The sequence below is a fragment of the Cervus canadensis genome, chromosome 4, assembly GCF_019320065.1.
Source record: "Cervus canadensis isolate Bull #8, Minnesota chromosome 4, ASM1932006v1, whole genome shotgun sequence".
NCBI classification, from domain to species: Eukaryota; Metazoa; Chordata; class Mammalia; order Artiodactyla; family Cervidae; genus Cervus; species Cervus canadensis.
The window spans coordinates 67,272,650-67,293,391 of record NC_057389.1 but is presented as its reverse complement, the minus strand read 5'-3'; the positions used below and the strand labels follow the sequence as shown (position 1 = coordinate 67,293,391).

The following is a 20,742-nucleotide window of genomic DNA, read 5'->3' as shown; positions in this document are numbered from 1 at the left end:
TTGTCAAAAAATTGTTTAAAGCACTACTATGATAAACACCGAATTTTTGTGGTTAAAGAAAATCACATAATGTTTTAAAACTATTTTTTCCCATTTCCTTTTGATTAATTTCTTCTAAAACATTCTGTAATATACTATGGAATGTATGTGTCTAGTCCCAACCTTACAAATACACAGTAGTAACATAAATCCTTTGGCTCATGTCTTTTCTCCAAAATATATTATATATGCAGCATTTGAGGTTTAATTAGATATTTTATAAGAAATATATTTCTTGAAAATATTCAAGAAATATTTTAAATTAGCCATTTAAAAATTTTTGAATAATATATTCAATCTCTTACCCTTTATGTTTCTCTAGATAGATGTATGGCTTACTTTTTTGCAAGGATGTATCTAAGATGGATGAACCATGGGCAAGCTGTCATAAAGCAAATTCTTTTACTTCACCTATACTCTATCCACTTAAAATGTGGTAGACATATACAGAGTTGCATAAATAGCATGAAGACAAAAGCCACACATTAAAGGTGGAGAATAAAGCAGAAGCAGAAACTTGATTTTATTATGTTGTAGTTGAACCAACTGAACCACTTTGAACTAACATCGGACTCTGATTCCTAAGAAAAAGCATAGCCATGGACTATTCTACAGATTGCAAAGCCATATAAAGAAAAACACTATTGTTGTTAGTATAACCATGCACTTCTTAATGTTGTTGTTGATTATTTCACTTTTTAAAATATACAATAATATATTTTCTTTTTTTACATTTAGACCCCTACAGTTCATATATATAAACATATTTTTATAATTTGGAAACTCATTTTCCAGATGAAAGCTTAACAAAACTCATTTTATTATTTATGCTACAACACTGATTTTTTTTACCTATAACTTCATTCTGAAAGATCTTTGCTTATAACATTCCTTTTCTGAAAATTAAGACTTTTGCACCTTGATTCTGAGAAATTTTGTACAAACACATAGTATTAAAAATCTCTATTTCACTGCACTGTAGCAAACATTAGGTTGTACAGCCTATAGTTGGCAAAAATACTCTACATTCCATAGATTTTGGAAAATTGTGTCTCTATTTTTACTGCCTCAAGGCATTTAAAAAATTTCCTCTTTAGTTTCTTTGCTGATTCATTAATTGTTCAGTAGAATGTTGTTTAATCTTCACATGTTCATGTTTTTTCCAGTTTTGTTTTCATAATTATTTCTAGTTTCATAGTGTTGTGGTCAGAAAAGATGTTTGATGTGATTTTTAATCCTCTTAAATTTACTGAGACTTGTTTTGTGGCCTAACATGTAAACTACTATACAGTTTTTAGGTAAACTATTTTGTATATATTTATTAAGACAATCTGGTTAATATATCACTTAAAGTCAATATTTTCTTATTGATCTTCTCTTTGGATGATTAATTGATTGATGTAAGTGGGGTATTAATGTTCCCTATTATTATTGCTTCCCTGGTGGCTAAAGAATAAGAATTCACCTACAATGTGGGAGACCTGGGTTCGATCCCTGGGTTGGGAAGATCCCCTGGAGGAGGGCATGGCAACCACTCCAGTATTCTTGCCTGGAGAATGCCCATGGACAAAGAAGCCTGCTGGGCTATAGTCCATGGGGTCACAAACAGTCAGACACTACTGAGTGACTAAGCACACACAAACACTATCATTGCATAACTCTCAACTTTTCCCTTTATATCCATTAATATTTCTTTGCTTTATAATTCAGGTGCTCCTGTATCGGGAGAGTTAGTATTTATGAACATCACATCCTTTTTTCAGATTGACCTCTTTATCATTATGTAATGCTATTCTTTGTCCTTTGCTACAGTCCTTGTTTTAAAGTCTATTTTGTCTGACATGAGTATTGCTACTCTAATTCTCTTTTAATTACATATGTGAATAACTTTTTCCATTCTTTCACTTTTAGTCTGCATATGTCTTTGTATTTAAAGTAAGTCCCTTATAGACTGCATATAAATGGATCTTTTAAAAAAATCTGTTCAGTCACTCTATGTCTTTTGATTAGAGCATTTAGTTCATTCATTTACATTTAAAGTGATTATTGAAAGGTGTGGACTTGCTATCATTTTGTTACTTGTTTTCTGTGTGTTTGTTGTAGGTTTTTGTGTGTGGTTATCACGAGGTCCATATAAATCGACCTATACGTACAGCAGTTTAAGCATACAGTTGCTTAAGGTTGAATGCATTCCAAAAGCCCTGCAGTTTTACTCCTCTCCTCACTGTTTTTTGTTTTCAATAGCATATTTTACATCTTTTTATTTTGAATATACCTTAAGTACTTACTGCTGCTGCTGCTGCTGCTAAGTACTTACTAGTTACAGTTAATTTTACTATTTTTGCTTTTTAGCTTTGTAAGTGGCCAATCCACTGCCTTTATGATGTATTTTCCCTTACCAATGAGATTTTTCCTTTCATATATTTTCTTTTTTCTTATTATGGCCTTTCCTTTTAAGCTGAAAGAAGAACCTTTAATATTTATTGTAAGAGTGGTTAGTGATGATCAACTCCTTTAGCTTTTCCTTATCTGGAAAACTCCTGATCTCTCCTTCAATTTTATGATAACTTTGCTAAGTAGAGTATTCTTTTTTTCCCTTTTAGTACATTAAATATGTCCTGCCATTTCTTTCTGGCTTGCAAAGTTTGTACTGAAAGACAAACTTATGAGAGTTCTCTTGTATGTTATTAGTTATTTTTCTCTTGCTTCCTTTAAGTTTTTCTTTCTAACTTTCACCACTTTAACTGTGATATGTCTTGGTCAAGATCTCTTCCGGTTCATCTTGTTTGAGACTTTCTTACTTCCTGGACCTGGATGCTTGTTTTCTTTCCCATGTTAAAGGAGTTTTCAGCAACTATTTCTTCCTTTTTTAAAATAAACTTTTATTGGAGTACAGTGCTTTAAATTCAGTCATTGTTTCTTCAAATAAGTTTTCTGCTCCTTTCTCTCTATCTTCTCCTTTTTGAACTCCTATAATGTGAATATAAGTATGCCTGGTATTACCTCAGAGGTCCCTTAAACTATTTTTAAAATTCCTTTTTCTTTTTATTGTTTTGATTGGGTGATTTTCACTAGTCTTCCAGATCACTTATTCATTCTTCTGTATTGTCTATTCTGCTATTGATTTCCTTTAAGGATTTATTTTTCTTTTCATTTATTGTATTATGTAGCTCTGATTGATTTTTTAAAAATATTTTCTAACTCTTTGTTGAAGGTCTCAATTCTTCTCAGTTTGGTGAGCATCCTTATGATGATTACTTTGAACACTATCAAATAAATTATATCCATTTCATGACATTCCCCCCCCTGGGGTTTTATTTTGTTTTTTTGTTTGGAACATAATTACTCTATCTTCTCATTTTGTTTGAATATCTGCAGTTTCGTCCTATAAGTTAGGTAATATAGGTACTCGCCTGGTCTTAAAGTCATGGTCTGGTGTAGGAGCATCCCCTATACACTGTGTATACTGGGCAGCTTTTTCAGGTCACATAAGCTCTTAGGAGTTAATTTTTAATTAATGCTAATCACACTTAATGTATTTAAATCATGTAATCTGATGATTATTTTTCACTATGGATGATAAATATCTTCTCCTTTAGTTGAATAAAACCTTAAAATCTAAATAAAAACCTAAGTTTTGTGTCCTTAAATGGAATTATCCGAGTTTTCCCTTTCTGTAATGAGGAATACACTAATAGAAGGGGTTAACTTTAGCTGACCCTACTTCTACTCCTGCTTTATTGACTGTGCCAAAGACTTTGACTGTAGAAAGTCACAATAAACTGTAGAAAATTCTCAAAGAGATGGGGATACCAGACCACCTGACCTGCCTCCTGAGAAATTGGTATGCAGGTCAAGAAGCAACAGTTAGAACTGGACATGGAACAACACACTGGTTCCAAATAGGGAAAAGAGTATGTCAAGGCTGTATATTGTCACCCTGCTTATTTAACTTATATGCAGAGTGCATCATGAGAAAGGCTGGGCTGGAAGAAGCACAAGCTGGAATCAAGATAGCCGGGAGAAATATCAATAAACTCAGATATGCAGATGACACCACCCTTATGGCAGAAAGTGAAGGAGAGCTAAAGAGCCTCTTGATGAAAGTGAAAGAGGAGAGTGAAAAAGTTGGCTTAAAACTCAGCATTCAGAAAACTAAGATTATGAGACCTGGTCCCATCACTTCATGGGAAATAGATGGGGAAACAACGGAAACTGTGACAGACTTTATCTTTTTGGGCTCCAAAATCACTGCAGATGGTGATTTCAGCCATGAAATGAAAAGACACTTGCTCCTTGGAAGAAAAGCTATGACCAACTTAGACAGCATATTAAAAAGCAGACACATTACTTTGCCAACAAAGGTCTGTCTAGTCAAGGCTATGGTTTTTCCAGTGGTCATGTATGGATGTGACAGTTGGACTATAAAGAAAGCTGAGGGCTGAAGAATTGATGCTTTTGAACTGTGGTATTGGAGAAGACTCTTGAGAGCCCCTTGGACTGCAAGGAGATCAACCAGTCCATCCTAAAGGAGATCAGTCCTGGGTGTTCATTGGAAGGACTGATGCTGAAGCTGAAACTCCAATACTTTGGCCACCTCATGCGAAGAGTTGACTCATTGGAAAAGACCCTGATGCTGGGAAGGATTGGGGGCAGGAGGAGAAGGGGATGACAGAGGATGAGATGGCTGGATGTCATCACTGACTCGATGGACATGGGTTTGGGTAGACTCCGGGAGTTGGTGATGGACAGGGAAGCCTGGCGTGCTGCGGTTCATGGCGTCTCAAAGAGTTGGACACAACTGAGCGACTGAACTGAACATATATATGTGTTAATATATGGTATTTGTTTTTACTTTTCTGACTAACTTCACTCCGTATAATAGTTCTAATGGCTCTAAGTTCATCCACCTCACTACAATCAACTCAAATTCCTTTTTATGACTAACATTCCACTGCATATATGTATAACATCTTATCTATTCACCTGTCAATGGACATCTAGGTTGTTCTGATTACCTAGCTATTGTAAATAGTGCTGCAGTGAACATTGTGGGGTACATGTGTCTTTTTGACTTCCCTGGTGGTTCAGAAGGTAAAGCATCTGCTTACAATGCGGGAGATCTGGGTTCAATCCCTGGGTCCAGAAGATTCTCTGGAGAAGGAAATGGCAACCCATTCCAGTACTCTTTCCTGGAAAATCCCATGGATAAAGTAGCCTGGTAGGCTACAGTCCATGGGGTTGCAAAGAGTCGGACACGACTAAGCAGCTTCACTTTCTACACTTGATCTTAGCCAAAAGGCCAAGAAGCGATAGCTTCACTTTCAACTTCACTTTCTCACAGTATATATCCAGTAGTGGGAGTGTTGAATCATATGGTAGTTTTATATCTAGTCTCTTTTTTTAAGGAATCTCCATTCTGTTCTCCATAGTGGCTGTACCAATTTACATTACCACCAGTGCAAGATGGTTCCCTTATCTACACATCTTCTCCAGCATTTATTGTTGTAGATTTTTTGATGATGACCATTTCATTGTTGTGAAGTGATGCCTCATGGTAGTTTTGATTTGCACTTCTCTAATAGTGAATGATGTGGAGCATGTTTTCACTTGTTTATTGGCCATCTGTATGTCTTCTTTGGAGAAATGTCTGTTTATATCTTCTCCCCATTTTTTGATTGAATTGTTTGTTTTTCTGATATTAAGCTATATGAACTGCTTATATATTTTGAAATTAATTCCTTATCAGTTCCTTTGTTTGCAGTTATTTTCTCCCATTCTGAGGGCTGCCTTTTCATCCTGTTTATAGTTTCCTCAATTGTGCAAAAGCTTTTAAGTTTAATTGTGGCTCAGACAGTAAAGAATCCACCTGCAATGTGGGAGGCCTAGGTTGGATCCCTGGGTTGGGACGATTCCCTGGAGAAGGAAATGGCAATCATTCCAGTATTTGTGCCTGAAGCATCCCCACAGACAGAGGAACCTGGCGAGCTACAATCCATTGGGTCACGAAGAGTCAGACATGACTGAGTGACTAAGCACAGCAAGCCCCACTTGTTTAGTTTTGTTTTCATTTCCATTCCTCAAGAGGTGGGTCAAAGAGGATATTGCTGCAGTTTATGTCAAAGAGTGCATTGCCTGTGTTGACCTCTAAGAGTTTTATAGTTTCTGGTCATAAAATTTAAGTCTTTAAACAATTTTGAATATGTTTTTGTGTATGGTGTTAAGAAGTGTTCTAATTTCATTGTTTTACACATAGCTGTCCAGTTTTTCCTATACCATGTATTGAAAAGGCTGTCTTTTCTCCATTCTATATTCTTGCCTCCATAGTTAAAGATAACATGCCCATGGGTGGATGGGTTTATCTCCCAGCTTTCTATTTTGTTCCCTTTGTCTAAATTTCTGTTTTTGTGCCAGTACCACACTGTCTTGATGACTGTAGCTTTGTAGCATAGTCTGAAGTCAGGAAGTTGATTCCTCCAGTTTTGTTTTTCTTTCTCAAGATTGCTTTGACTATTCAGGGTATTTTGTGTTTCCATATGAAATTGTAAAGTTTTTGTTTTGTTCTGTGAAAAATGTTACCTGGGTTATCTGGGTTCTGTGAAAAATGTTACCTGGTTATGTTACCATCATTATCTGAGTCATTAAGATGCTATTGTATAGTTTCCTTGTGTATTCTTGCCACCTCTTCTTAATATCTTCTGCTTCTGTTAGGTCCATATCATTTCTGTCCTTTATTGTGCCCATATTTGCATGAAATGACCCTTGGTATCTCTAATTTTCTTGAAGAGATCTCTAGTCTTTCCCATTCTATTATTTTCCTCTATTTCTTTGCATTGATCATTAAGGAAGGCTTTCTTACCTCTCCTTGCTATTCTTTGGAACTCTGCATTCAGATGGGTGTATCTTTCCTCTTCTCCTTTGACTTTAGCTTCTCTTCTTTTCTCAGCTATTTGTAAGACCTCCTCAGACAGCCATTTTGCCTTTTGCATTTCTTTTTCTGGGGATGGTCTTGCTCCCTGTCTCCTGTACAATGTCACAAACCTACATTCATAGTTCTTCAGGATCTAATCCCTTGAATCTATTTGTCACTTCCACTGTATAATTGTAAGGGATTTGATTTAGGTCATAGCTGAATGGTCTAGTGGTTTTCCCTACTTTCTTCAGTTTAAATCTGAATTTGGCAATAAAGAGTTCATGATCTGAGCCACAGTCAGCTCCTGGTCTTCTTTTGGTGACTTTATAGAGCTTCTCCATCTTTGGCTGCAAAGAATATAATCAATCTGATTCCAGTATTGACCATCTAGTGATGTCCATGTGTAGAGTCTTCTCCTGTGTTGTTGGAAGAGGGTGTTTGCTATGACCAATGTGTTCTCTTGGCAAAACTCTATTAGCCTTTGCCCTGCTTCATTTTGTACTCCAAGGCCAAATTTCCCTGTTACTCCAGGTATCTCTTGACTTTCCACTTTTGCATTGCAGTCCCCTATGATGAAAGGGACATCTTTTATTGGTGTTAGTTCTAGAAGGTCTCGTAGGTCTTCATAGAACCGCTCAACTTCAGCTTCTTTGGCATTAGTGGTTGGGCACAGACTTGGATTACTGTGATATTGAATGGTTTGCCTTGGAAACAAACAGAGATCATTCTGTCATTTTTGAGATTGCACCCAAGTACTGCATTTTGGACTCTTGTTGACTATAAGGGCTACTCCATTTTTTTCTAAGGGATTCTTGCCCGCAGTAGTAGATAAAATGATCATCTGAATTAAACCTGCCCATTTTAGTCCATTTTAGTTCAATGATTCCTAAAACATTGACGTTCACGCTTGCCATCTCCTGTTTGACCACTTGCAATTTACCTTGATTCATGGACTAACATTTCAGGTTCCTATGCAGTATTGTTCTTTACAGCATCCAACTTTACTTCCATCACCAGTCACACCCACAACTGGGCATTGTTTTCTCTTTGGCTCTGTCTCTTCATTACTTCTGGAGTTATTTCTCCACTTTTCTCCAGCAGCATATTGGGCACCTACCGACCTGAGGAGTTCATCTTTCAGTGTCCTATCTTTCTGTCCTCTTTATACTGTTCATGGGGTTCTCAAGGTAAGAGTACTGAAGTGGTATATTACAGAAAATATAATCAATATTTTATAATAAAATTAAATTGAGTAAAATGTATATAAACTTTGAATCACTAGTGACATTGTATACCTGAAACTAATATGATAATGCAATTACTATACTGCAATTAAAAATAAATATGTTTTGAGACTGAGATTTGAAAAATAGATTTTAAAAAAAAATTCATAATCTCACAAAAATGTCAGATCTAGACATATCTTCAGATGATCTTAATTTTAAAGTTATTAATACTTTGCAAGTTAATTTCAAAATTATTAATGCTTAACAAGGACAGATGCTCAGAGAGCAAGTTATATAGTTCATTGAACCCAATATTCAGAAGGAAGAAAATTGCTCTATTGATCTCTCTTGCAATTGGGGGTGTCCCTCGTAGCTCAGTCAGTAAAGAATCTGCCTGCAATGCATGAAACCTGGGTTCAATTCCTGGGTCTGGAAGATCCCCTGGAGAAGGAAATGGTAACCCACTACAGTATTCTTGACTGGAGAATCCCATGGAGAGAGGAGCCTGGCAGTCTACAGTCCATGGGGTCGCAAGAAGGGGATATAACTTAGTGACTAAACCACCACCACTACCTCTTGTAATTGGAAAAAAGAAAGAAAAATACCCAGAAGTAGGCTATTTTTATTTATTTATTTATTTTATACTGGGCAAGTCTGATAACTTCTATTTCCTTAAGCAAATATAAGGTCCCAAAACAATATTCAAGGAAGAAAGGAAAATCTCACAGTTGGGAAATAAGTGTATCCTGTCTCCCTGGATGATCCTCAGAATTAGTGCCTTGACTAATTGTCTGTTGGGGACACAGGTTTTCCCCAGAAGACTTTTAACTGTAAACAAGCCACGGCCTTTTTGTGATATTGCCAACTTCCCCTTTTTAGGATCCCCTTCTGTCATAATTCTCATTACCACTAAAAGTTTCCTCATGGTTGGCTTCTGTTGGAAATATGACTCTTTGATAGACACCATTTTGAAGCCTGTCATCTTCTGGTCAGGCTCTGGGTTAGACATGTAAACACACAACTAAGAAAATGCTGTGTAATGAACCTCCTGAAGATGTGAAAATTTCAAACAGAACAAAATAGCCATAATAGTAAGTAAGGATTGTCTGTTCAGTCTTAATTGAATACACTTGGATCTTGAAGGGGTTTATAAAGGTTACTGAGGTAGCAAGTTTTTGGTTTCTATTATTGCTGGATTTGATCTATCAGTTAAAGAACAGTGGTTTCTGATGAGACAGATAAGCTATCTGCACTCAGGTTTGCCTATCAAATAAGGGAATAGAGTAATTTATGCTATTCTTCATAGGTATAAACCATTGTCATTGACTTGTTTAGATGGCTAATATTTTTTGAGTTAATTGTGCTTTTACAGAAACACTATCGATGATTATGATGATAGACAACAGATAAATAGATATAGACACACTCAATTCCACATCAATACAACTCCACAGCTCAATTAGAGCACTTCAATTCAACGTGATTCAGCTTTCTGTAAAAATTTACTCATGTGAATTACCATAAGGAAACTTTCATTAAATAGGGAACCACTACAAGCTTTTCAACTCTGGAGCTCTCTGCCATTTTCGAAAAATGGCTCTAGTGGTGAAGAATCTGCCTGCCAATGCAGGAGATCCCAGAATCACAAATTTGATCCCTGGTTTGGGAAGATCCCCTGGAGGAGGAAATGGCAACCCACTCTAGTATTCTTGCCTGGAGAATTCCATGGACAGAGAAGCCTGGCAGGCTACAGTCCGTGGGGTCACAAAGAATCAGAGATGACTGAGTGACTAAGCACACACAAATGCACAATTTAACCAAAACAAAGGGAGGGTTTATTGATTGGATTTCATTGAGAAGAAATGTTATATTTTCTAGAGATCTATTCTTTCTTAATTCTAATGACATTATGGTCTCTTTTTTTTTTCCCTTATAGGATGTAATTTATTTTACTGAAACTTAAAGGTCAGTAAGAATACAAATCTTCATGGGTAGAGGGCACTTGATTACACCTTAGACCAGGAACTTTACTCAGGAGAGCACTTCCAATCTGTTTTTTAAACACATGAACTGAGAAATCTACAATCACTGAAACTGAATTTTCACCAATAGTGCTGTGCTGTCAGTCACTCAGTCATGTCCGACTCTTTGCGACCCTGTGGACTGTAGCCCACCAGGCACCTCTGTTCATGGGGATTCTTCAGGCAAGAATACTGGAGTGGGTTGCCATGCCCTCTTCTAAGGGGTCTTCCCAACCCAAGGATTGAACCCAGTTCTCCCACATTGTAGGCAGATTCTTTACTGTCTGAGCTGCCAGGGAAGCCCAACAGAGTAGCCACGAAGGAACATAGCATATGGAAAATATGCTAGATCAGAAAAACTTATGTCTTACACTGAATTTCTCCAAATGGAGACAGGACAGAATTATGATATTTTAGGCTGTCCCAAAGCTTTCTACAAGCAGGCAGTTGAGGTAATGAATAAAGGCTGAGTGGCACAATAGCACAGGTAACAGAGGAGCTGATTCTGGCTTTGCCAATATTCCATTATGTATATGTACCACATCTTCTTTATCCATCCCTCTGCTGATAGATGTTATTCTTCAATCCTAAATTTAGGCAGTTACAAAATCTTTGCCTAGCAGGCTTCATGGGAAAATCTGCCACCTCCACATGAGACTCGCTGCATAGCCAGTGCACTGCGATCTCTGAAAGGTTGCAGTCAGACTCAAGCTCCTGTGGCTAGTCATGTTCTTAGATACATTGGTATTTATGTCCTGGGCATCTTCACTGCTAGGTCTGTTTGTCTGAAGCTTTGGAAAGAGGCTTTCCTCATGTGGCCTCTCCAGTGGCTCAGTGGTAAAGAGTCTGCCTACCAAAGCAGGAGGCACAGGAGATGCTGATTCTATCCCTAGGTTGGGAAGTTCCCCTGGAGAAGGAAATGGCAACCCACTCAAGTATTCTTGCCTTGAAAATCCAATAGACACAGGAGCCTTGATGGACTATGGTCCGTAGGGTCACAAAGAGTCAGACAGGACTGAGTAACTGAGCACTTCTTCAGGTACTTCTGCCAATGCCTCCTTGTAGAGGGAGAAGGGGAAAACTTTAAGACTTCTTCCATTCTGATTCAGTGCTCTATTTTTCCATACCTTGTCCTTTTCTTCTCTCCCTCCCCTTGGTTTTAGGATCATGAAATTGCAGGAGCTACTTTTTTCAGGGCACCCTCAACAGTGATGCCATTCCATAAAGGGACAAGAAACACGGAGGAGTAGGTGCTTTCTCCAACTTTAGACTCATGCTATCACTGTAAGTGGTTAAGGGCTTCCCTGTCACTTTGTTTTGGCTCATTGGGTTTTGTTTTTTTCCTATATATGCAGTTCAGCTCTCCCTCTCAGCTCTGTTTATCTGACCGTAATTTATTTTTCTTATATTTTCTGTACAGAAATTTTTTTTTTTTTTAAAGAATCAGACTGTGGGAAACAGGACACCTGAAAATGCATTCATTTCTTCATCAAGCTGTTATTGAATTATTATGCCTTAGACATCATAAAAATTACATTAAATATCAGTAAAGCATGACCCTTCAGTTTAAGAAGTAGCTTATGATTGGGTAGGACTAAAATTAGGTCAGTAGAGTCTTATACTTTCTATTAATATGATAGAAGTATGTTTAGAGTATAGCAGTGACACAAAATAAATCTTGTCAGCATGGAGAGTGGAGGTGAGTCACAGTCAAGGGGGAGTTTGTATGTTACAGATCAGTGCTGAATTTTGAAAACTGTGGAGATGATTTTCAGGTGATAGATGTTGGAGAGAATATTCTGGTAGAGGAATAAGAAAAGATATAGCTAACTGAAGACAGGAGATTGCAAATTGCTCAGCATGGCAGGGTAATGAATCAGCTTGTGGGGGCAGAGGCAGAGGCTAGATAGGCCATGGACCAGCAGAAGGAAGACCTTGAGTGCTCTGCGTGTGGTATCCATTCCTCTGGTTGGTGGTTCATGCTTAGTTTGAATGAGAATTAAAGGCAAAGATCATGACACCCGGCTACACCTCATTTATTGATTCTTGTAACTGCTTATCACTTTTTTTCTTACCCAATCAATTCTACACAGTTAGATAAGATATTTTAAAACAGTCTTATTCAAAACCGTCAACATTTCTAGTCTCTTCGTCTGGATTTCAAAGTCTTTCACAATCTCAACTGTAGAATACAATCTTTATTATTTCTCCTTTCACCCATATGCAATAGCTTAATTGTTACTTTTTTTAAATTTTTTTTTATTTTTCATCTTTATATTTATTTTTGATTCTGATACTTTTTGATTTTCTACCTCATTCCCTTCTGTTAGTATTTCTTATTTATTAATTCTGTCAATGTATGACAAAACCCACTGAAAAAATAAATAAATTAAAGAAAAATCAGTAAAGCAGAAAAGAATTAATAAATAATTGTTACTTTTGAACTGTGGTGTTGGAGAAGACTCTTGAGGGTCTCTTGGACTGCAAGGAGATCAACCAGTCCATCCTAAATGAGATCAGTCCTGGGTGTTCATTGGAAGGACTGATGCTGAAGCTGAAACTCCAATACTTTGGCCACCTGATGTGAAGAGCTGACTCATTGGAAAAGACCCTGATGCTGGGAAAGATTGATGGCAGGAGGAGAAGGGGATGACAGAAGATGAGATGGTTGGATGGCATCACTGACTCAATGGACATGGGTTTGGGTGGGCTCCGGGAGTTGGTGATGGACAGGGAGGCCTGGAGTGCTGCGGTTCTTGGGGTCACAAAGAATCGGACACGACTGAGAGACTGAACTGAACTGAATTGTTACTTTAAGAAAATACAAGGAGAATCCCCCATTTTAAGATCTCTTGCACAATTTGGCCCTGCTTCCAACTTCTTTCTTGCTTTTTGATTTATGTTTTTCTTAAAAATAGCTTGTTTCTGCCTGCTTCTTGTATTAATATTTTCCATATTTTATTCTTTTGTCATGTTTAGCATAACAATTTTCAACTATAGAGACAAATAAACATTAGAAACTTCTATAAACATCATCATGAGCTAACACTGGAAAATATTTTTTCTACCTCTTTTGAACTGAAGAAAAACACACCTGGCTCACACCTGGCTTGGGGTATATAAATAAACACACTAGAAACAACCACCTCATTTTAAGACTCCTATACTAAAATTTCACAATCAGTCAAGAAGAAAAACTTTGACCAAAGGCATGGTAGAGGAGGATGGAATGAAACATGTTTTGAAATGGGAGTCTTGGTAAGTTGGGCAAAAATCTATCAGAATGGGAAATACAGTCTGTCATTTTACACTTCTTCAGTTTTCTCATTCTGAAAGCAAATTATCATAGAATCATCTTATAATCCTTCTCTTATCCCCCTTTCCATAACAAAAATTACTATTCAATTAATTTTGACATTTTCATTCAATTAATTTTCCTCCAAATAATTTTTATTAAACCGCTGTCAATCTTTATTGAACTGTTGTCATTTCCAAGAGTTTTCAGTCCATTTGCATTACAAGGCCACTAGTTTATATGATAAGAACTATCAAAATGTTCCTCACTGAACTCCCTTAAATAATTTTTCCACATCCATCTATAAATCATTACCAGGCCAATATTTCCAAAACAGAAATAGATAATATCATTCTCCTGTGTGCTCTTAAGCCCCCAAAGACATTTCATTGTTTGCACAATGAAGTTAATAACTACCTTGCTCAGAAATTTCTACAATTTGGCTTCAAATACTTTTTTTCTAGGCAAAACTTTAACATTCACTTTTTTGCTTCTTATAAAGGCAACTGAATTATCCACACATGTTCTACTTGTGTTTACCAAGTGATCTTGAAATTTCTTCACCTTTCACATAAACTCTTTTCATTTTTGCTTTTAATCTGTTTTATGATTTTATCATGTTGAAAGTTAAGGAGTTTTTCAAGGTTTATCTGACTCTTTCAAACAAATTACATTTATAGAGCTAATATATTTAGCTCTTCATTAATAATGTATATCTCTTGAGTATGATATTTTCTGCATTGAATATTAGGAAATTTTAGCCAGCTTGTTTATATAATGTTGTTTTAAAATATAACTAAAAAATACATTTTATTTTTGGCACTTCAGTCATTGAATGAACATATATAATTTGATTTATATTATATAATTTGGCTCCTCAACCTTTTTCATCCCCTCCTAGTTATTTCCGATGCTTTCTCACATGTCAAAAATTGATCTTATATCCCTTCCCATCCTAGTATTACCTATCTTTAAACATATTATTTTAGTTAGTTATACATAAAGACTCCTAGACTTCATATTTCAAAATGATATTTTTTCAAGTATCATTTTGCAAAATCTATTTGAAAATTATTTACTTAGATCATACTTTTAAATTTATTTTAAAATTTGAATTGTTTATCACTTAACTATTCAATTTTCCTTTGTCTCTTTAGATATACAATTAAACCCAAGACTATCTCACCTTTCTCTGTTTAGGCAGTGACTAGAGACGAGAGTTTAAGAGTGCCATCTCCATTTGTGCCTATGATAAAACCTGAATATCACATTTTGCATGCAGATTTTGTCAACAGTTAAAAACCATGATATGCTGTTCACTTTATTTTGAGAGACACTTGATTTCAGAAGTAAGTAGATCATTACACATTTCTTGACATGCATACAAATATCCACTTTGAATGAATTTAATAATCAGTTTCCAGATAACCCCAAAGCTGAAAGCATTTATGATTTTTAAAGAAGAGTCACTGGACTGGAATGAAGTAACATTGATTAATGTTCCGAGTCAGTAAAACATTACTCAGTTGCTTCAGTCCTGTCCAACTCTTTGCAACACCATAGGATCTTCTCTGTCCATAGGATTTTCCTGGCAAGAACACTGGAGTGGGTTGCCATATCCTTCTCCATGGGATCTTCCCAATCCAGGGATCCAATCCAGGTCTCCTGTGTCTCCTGCACTGTAGACGGATTCTTTACCACTGAGCCACTAGGGATGCCCAGTAACACATTGAGGATGAAAAATTAACAGGTTGGACAAGTCAGTGCTTTCAGCTCATACATTCTGTGATTCTGGGATGAGCTGTTTCACCACTACTATTCAACATAGTTTTGGAAGTTTTGGCCACAGCAATCAGAGCAGAAAAAGAAGTAAAAGGAATCCAGATAGGAAAAGAAGAAGTCAAATGAATCTGTTTTTATTCCTCTTTTAGCAGATGCAGTTCCCTCTAGAGGATGGAAAAAGCCAATGATAGTTCTCTGATTGGTTTTGTCCTTCTAGGATTCTCAGACCACCCTCGCCTAGAGGCTGTGCTCTTTGTATTTGTCCTTTTGTTCTACCTCCTGACCCTTGTGGGAAATATCACCATTATCATCATATCATACCTGGATCCTCCTCTTCATACTCCTATGTACTTCTTCCTCAGCAACCTCTCCCTTCTGGACATCTGCTTCACCACTAGCCTTGCACCTCAGACCCTAGTTAACCTGCGAGGACCAGAGAAAACCATCACTTATGGTGGTTGTGTGGTACAACTCTATATTTCTCTAGCACTGGGCTCAACTGAGTGTATCCTCCTGGTTGTGATGGCCTTGGATCGCTATGTTGCTGTTTGCAAACCTCTTCACTATGTGGTCATCATGAACCCACGGCTATGCCAGCAGCTGGCATTTATCTCCTGGCTCAGTGGTTTGGCCAATTCCTTGATTCACGCAACCTTTACTTTGCAGTTGCCCTTTTGTGGCAACCACAGGCTGGATCATTTTATTTGTGAGGTACCAGCTCTCCTTAAGTTGGCTTGTGTGGATACCACCATCAATGAGTTGGTGCTTTTTGTTGTTAGTATCCTGTTTCTCCTAATCCCCCCAGCACTCATCCTTATCTCCTATGGCTTCATAACTCGAGCAGTGCTGAGGCTCAAGTCAGTGGAGGCAAGGCACAAAGCCTTCAGCACCTGCTCTTCCCACCTTACAGTGGTGATCATTTTCTATGGCACCATAATTTACATGTACCTGCAACCAAGCAACAGTTATGCTCAGGACCAAGGCAAGTTCATCTCTCTTTTCTATACCATGGTGACCCCCACCTTAAATCCTATAATTTACACTTTAAGAAACAAGGATGTGAAAGATGCTCTGAAGAAACTTCTCACAGGAAAACTGTGCTCTCTACAGACATGATGTGCAAGGAAGTGATCACAAGTCATGTAGTTACTCAGTTTCTACTCAGCCAAAACACTGTTCTCAGTTTTATACAAATTAAATTATTGTTCACTTGTTTTATCTATATAAGGAATCTCCTTTTATGTGTAAATAGCATAATGTATATATCTTTATCTGTTGAGAGCTTGAACCACGGGAAACAGAATTGTGCATGGGTATACATTGTGACCTCAGCACGAAGTCTGTACTTTACTTCTGACACTTATCCCCAAGGATTCAAAAAAGAAAAAGAAAACCATTAAGTATTTACCAACTGTTCACTGAAAGTTAAGAAATTTTGATAGACTTTTCTAAGACCACTTTCAAATAAAATTTATATTTTTAAAACAACTTTTATAGTTAAAGTAATAAAGAAGTCTCTGTCAAAGATTACCCAATGAATCTTAGTACTTCAAGAAAACATTACAGTTATGAAAAGTTGGGTCACTTTTGGTATAATTTTTTTCTTTTTTGCATTATACGGATCCCACTCCATAAACAAAATATGATTTTGTATAGGCTACAGTAGTAATTCTGTAAATATATGTGTGTTTAAGTGTGTGTATGTGTGTTTGTGCTATACTAGTTGGAAGAGAACAGTGCAAATATGAAAGTATAATGATAAGTAGCAGAAAACATATTATATTTGATTGATAATTAATTCATTGTTCCTAGTATATTGTCTCATAAAGAGGGCAATGGGTTATCAAAGCTTTTCAGTTGTGTCATTTTCAACAAAGCAGTAAAATTTCTGACAAATCAATATTTTTTCTTTTTCAAAACAGGCATCAATGATGTGCAATACTATTCTACATTGAAATTTATAACTCTTATCATTTTATGTGGAGAATAAATCATTCCTTATAGCAAAAATGGGTAAGCTACCCATTAGAAATGGAAGTTTCTATTAATATGAAACTTCTAAAACTAGATTTGAGGCTTTCCAAGTGGTGATAGTGGTAAAGAACCCGCCTGCCAATGCAGGAGATGCAGGTAAGAGGTGCAGGTTCCATCCCTGGGTCAGGAAGATCTCCTGGTGGAAGGCATGGCAACCCACTCCAGTATTATTTGCTTGGAGAATCCCATGGACAGAGGAGCCTGGCAGGTTACAGACCACAGGGTGGCAAAGAGTTGGACATGACCAAAAAGACATATCATCAAAACTAGATTTCAGAAATATAAATATAAGCTATTTTCAACTAGATATAAAAAGATATAAAAAGATAATGTGGAACTTTGCACAATATCAGTAACTTAAATATGGAAAAAATTATTATAAAACTGAATGCTGGCAGATAAGTCAAAAGTAACTATGTGCAGAGTAAACAACTCTTGATTATGTGTGGTATAAATAAGAAGCAGCTTCAATAAACATTTTCTTTACCATGGAAAATTCAAGTTACAGAGTAGTATTTCACTTTATTTCTTATTGAAGTTAAAGTTGGTGTTATCTGTTGAACATGGCAAAGACTGAAAATGTTCCTTGGATAAGAGGTGGAGGATCAAAATTCACACAAATATTGTGTGTTGCAAGAAAATGAAAGGATTTGAATTAATAATGCATTTTCATTCTGGTTAATGAACAGACATTTATAAAGAAGATTTTCAATACTATGATTGTGACTATGCTTCCAAACTAATGAAAATAAGAAAGTTTCTGGATTTGATTAAACCAATGTCACAGAATACTTGTCTTTAGAAAATTAAGTTAAAAAGGAAGTTATATATTGACAGTACTTTTTTATTACATCAACTTTGCCTAGAGAAGAAAGGAAACAAAAAGGCATAGCTATGATCATAAGTGTCCTAGCTCAGGGATAACTTAAATATTTAATTATATTTAGACAGATAATATGACCACAAATTTGAAAAATCACGTTTTAAGGTTGAGAATTTACCTTTTTAATCAGATAATTAGCATGTGGTATAAATAGCTTGCTTTCTGTGATTTAAAAAATAAGCCACATTTTGACATTATTTTCACTAATTGGGTTTTAAAATTATAAAATATTTGACTATCTTATAAATATCATCCAAACAAAATTTAATCTTAGCATACTACAGAACATAATTAAGAACAACCAAATTAGTTTGCCAACATCTCTGAACAGAATATTTCCAACTTCAGGCATATGATTTAAATATTTTATTGATTTGTAACTGATGAAATAGAAATAATAGCCTATATTGGGAAATCTCTCCCTCTTTATGGATTTTTTGATCAATCTAAATTAAAAAAGCCATTAATACTTGTTTCCATGTTCAGAAACCTATAAATTTAGAGTAATTTAAAAAAATTTAATAAGAAAAATATACAAAATGCTTAACTTAAGCTATTTTTTAGCAGAAAATTTTATTTAATTTTAATTTTATTGGAGTATCGCTGATTTACAATGATGTGTTAGTTTCAAGTGTACAGCAAAGTAAGAGTTATACACATACATACCACTCTATTTTTGGATTCTATTCCCATATAGGCCATTAGCACTGATTGGAGCTTCCTGTGCTATACACTAGGTTCTTATTAGTTATCTATTTAAAATATAGTACTGTATATATGTGTGTATATGTCAATACCAATCCCCAGTTTATCAGTCCCCTCTTACCTTCTGGTAACCATAAGTTTTGTTTTCTACATGTACTGTCTTTTTTTGTGGATAAGTTCATTTGTTACTCCCCTCCCCCTTTTTAAAATTACACATGTATGTGATAGCATATGATATTTGTCATTTTCTGTCTGACTTACTTCACTCAGCAGGACAATCTCTAAGTGTTACCACAAATGGCATTATTTCATTCTTTTTAATGACTGAGTAATATTCCATTGTATATACATTCCACATCTTCTATATCCATCCTTCTATTGATGGACATTTAGATTGATTCCATGTCCTTGCTAGTGTAAATAGTGCTGCAGTGAACATCAGGGTGCATGCAGCTTTCCAAATTATGGTTCTCTCCAAATATATGCCTAGGAGTGGGATTGTGGGATCATATGATAGCTATATTTTAGATTTTTAAGAAACTTCCATATTGTTCTCCACAGTGTTTCTACCTACTTACATTCCTCCAACAGTGTAGGAGGGTTCCCTTTTCTTCACACCCTCTCCAGAATTTACTGTTTGTAGATATTTTGATAATGGTCATTCTGGCTGGTATGAAGTGATACATCCTTATAGTTTTGATTTATATTTCTCTAATGATTAGTGATGTTGAGCATATTTTCATGTCCTTTTTAGTCATTTGCATGTCCTTTTTGGAGATAAGTCTATTTAGATTTTCTATCCATTTTTTTATTGGGCTGTTTGTTTTGTATCCTGAATTGCATGATCTATTTGTTTATTTTGGAGATTATTCCCTTATCAGTTACTCTGTTTGCAATTACTTTCTTCCATTTTGAGGGTTGTTTTTTCATTTTGTTGTTTATGGTTTACTTTGACTTCCCTGGTGGTTCAGAGGTTAAAGTGTCTGCCTGCAATGCTGGAGATATGGGTTCGATCCCTGGGTTGGGAAAATCCCTTGGAGAGGGAAATGGCAACCCACTCGAGTATTCTTGCCTGGAAAATCCCGTGGATGGAGAAGCCTGGTAGGCTACAGTCCATGGGGTCACAAAGAGTAGGACACAACTGACGACTTCACTTTCACTTTCTTTAATGGTTTACTTTGCTGTGCAAAGCTTTTAAGTTTAATTAGGCCCCATTTATCTTTGTTTTTATGACCCTGGGACTTCCCTGGTGGTTCAGATGGTAATGAATTGGCCTGGAGTGCAGGAGACCTGGGTTTTATCCCTGAGTCAGAAAGATCCCCTGGAGAAGGGAATAGCTACCCACTGCAGTATTCTTGCCTGGGAAATCCCATTGACAGAGAAGCCTGGTGGGGGTACAGTCCATGGGGATGCAAGAATTGGACACGACTGAGTTAACTTTCACTTTCACTTTTAACTGTTTTTATTTTTTGCCAGTCTAGGCAGTGGATCCTAAAATATCTTGCTGTGATTTAAGTCAAAGAGTGCTCTGCCTATGTTTTCCTCAGAGTTTTATAGTGTGAGCCTTATGTTTAGGTGTTTAATGCATTTTGAGTTTATTTTTGTGTATGGTGATAGAAAGTGTTCTAATTTCATTATTTTACATGGAGCTCTTCAATTTTTCCAGCATCACTTATTGAAGAGACTGTCTTTTCTCCATTGTATATCCTTGCCTCCTTTGTCATAGATTAGGTGACCATAGGTATATGGGTTTATCTCTGGGCTTTCTATCTATTCCTTTGATCTATATTTGTTTTTGTGCCAGAACCATACTGTTTTGATGACTGTACACAAAAGTTTTGTGT

The 20,742-nt window shown here is 36.2% G+C and overlaps 1 protein-coding gene across 1 annotated transcript; it reads left to right on the top strand.

Moving 5' to 3' along the window:
• Positions 1-15,419: 15,419 nt before the first annotated feature.
• Positions 15,420-16,397, top strand: LOC122439261 (olfactory receptor 2G3). The gene has a single exon (XM_043464350.1). It carries the CDS (start codon positions 15,448-15,450, stop codon positions 16,390-16,392), a length of 945 nt encoding a protein of 314 aa, XP_043320285.1. The 5' UTR covers positions 15,420-15,447; the 3' UTR covers positions 16,393-16,397.
• The last annotated feature ends 4,345 nt before the right edge of the window (positions 16,398-20,742 follow it).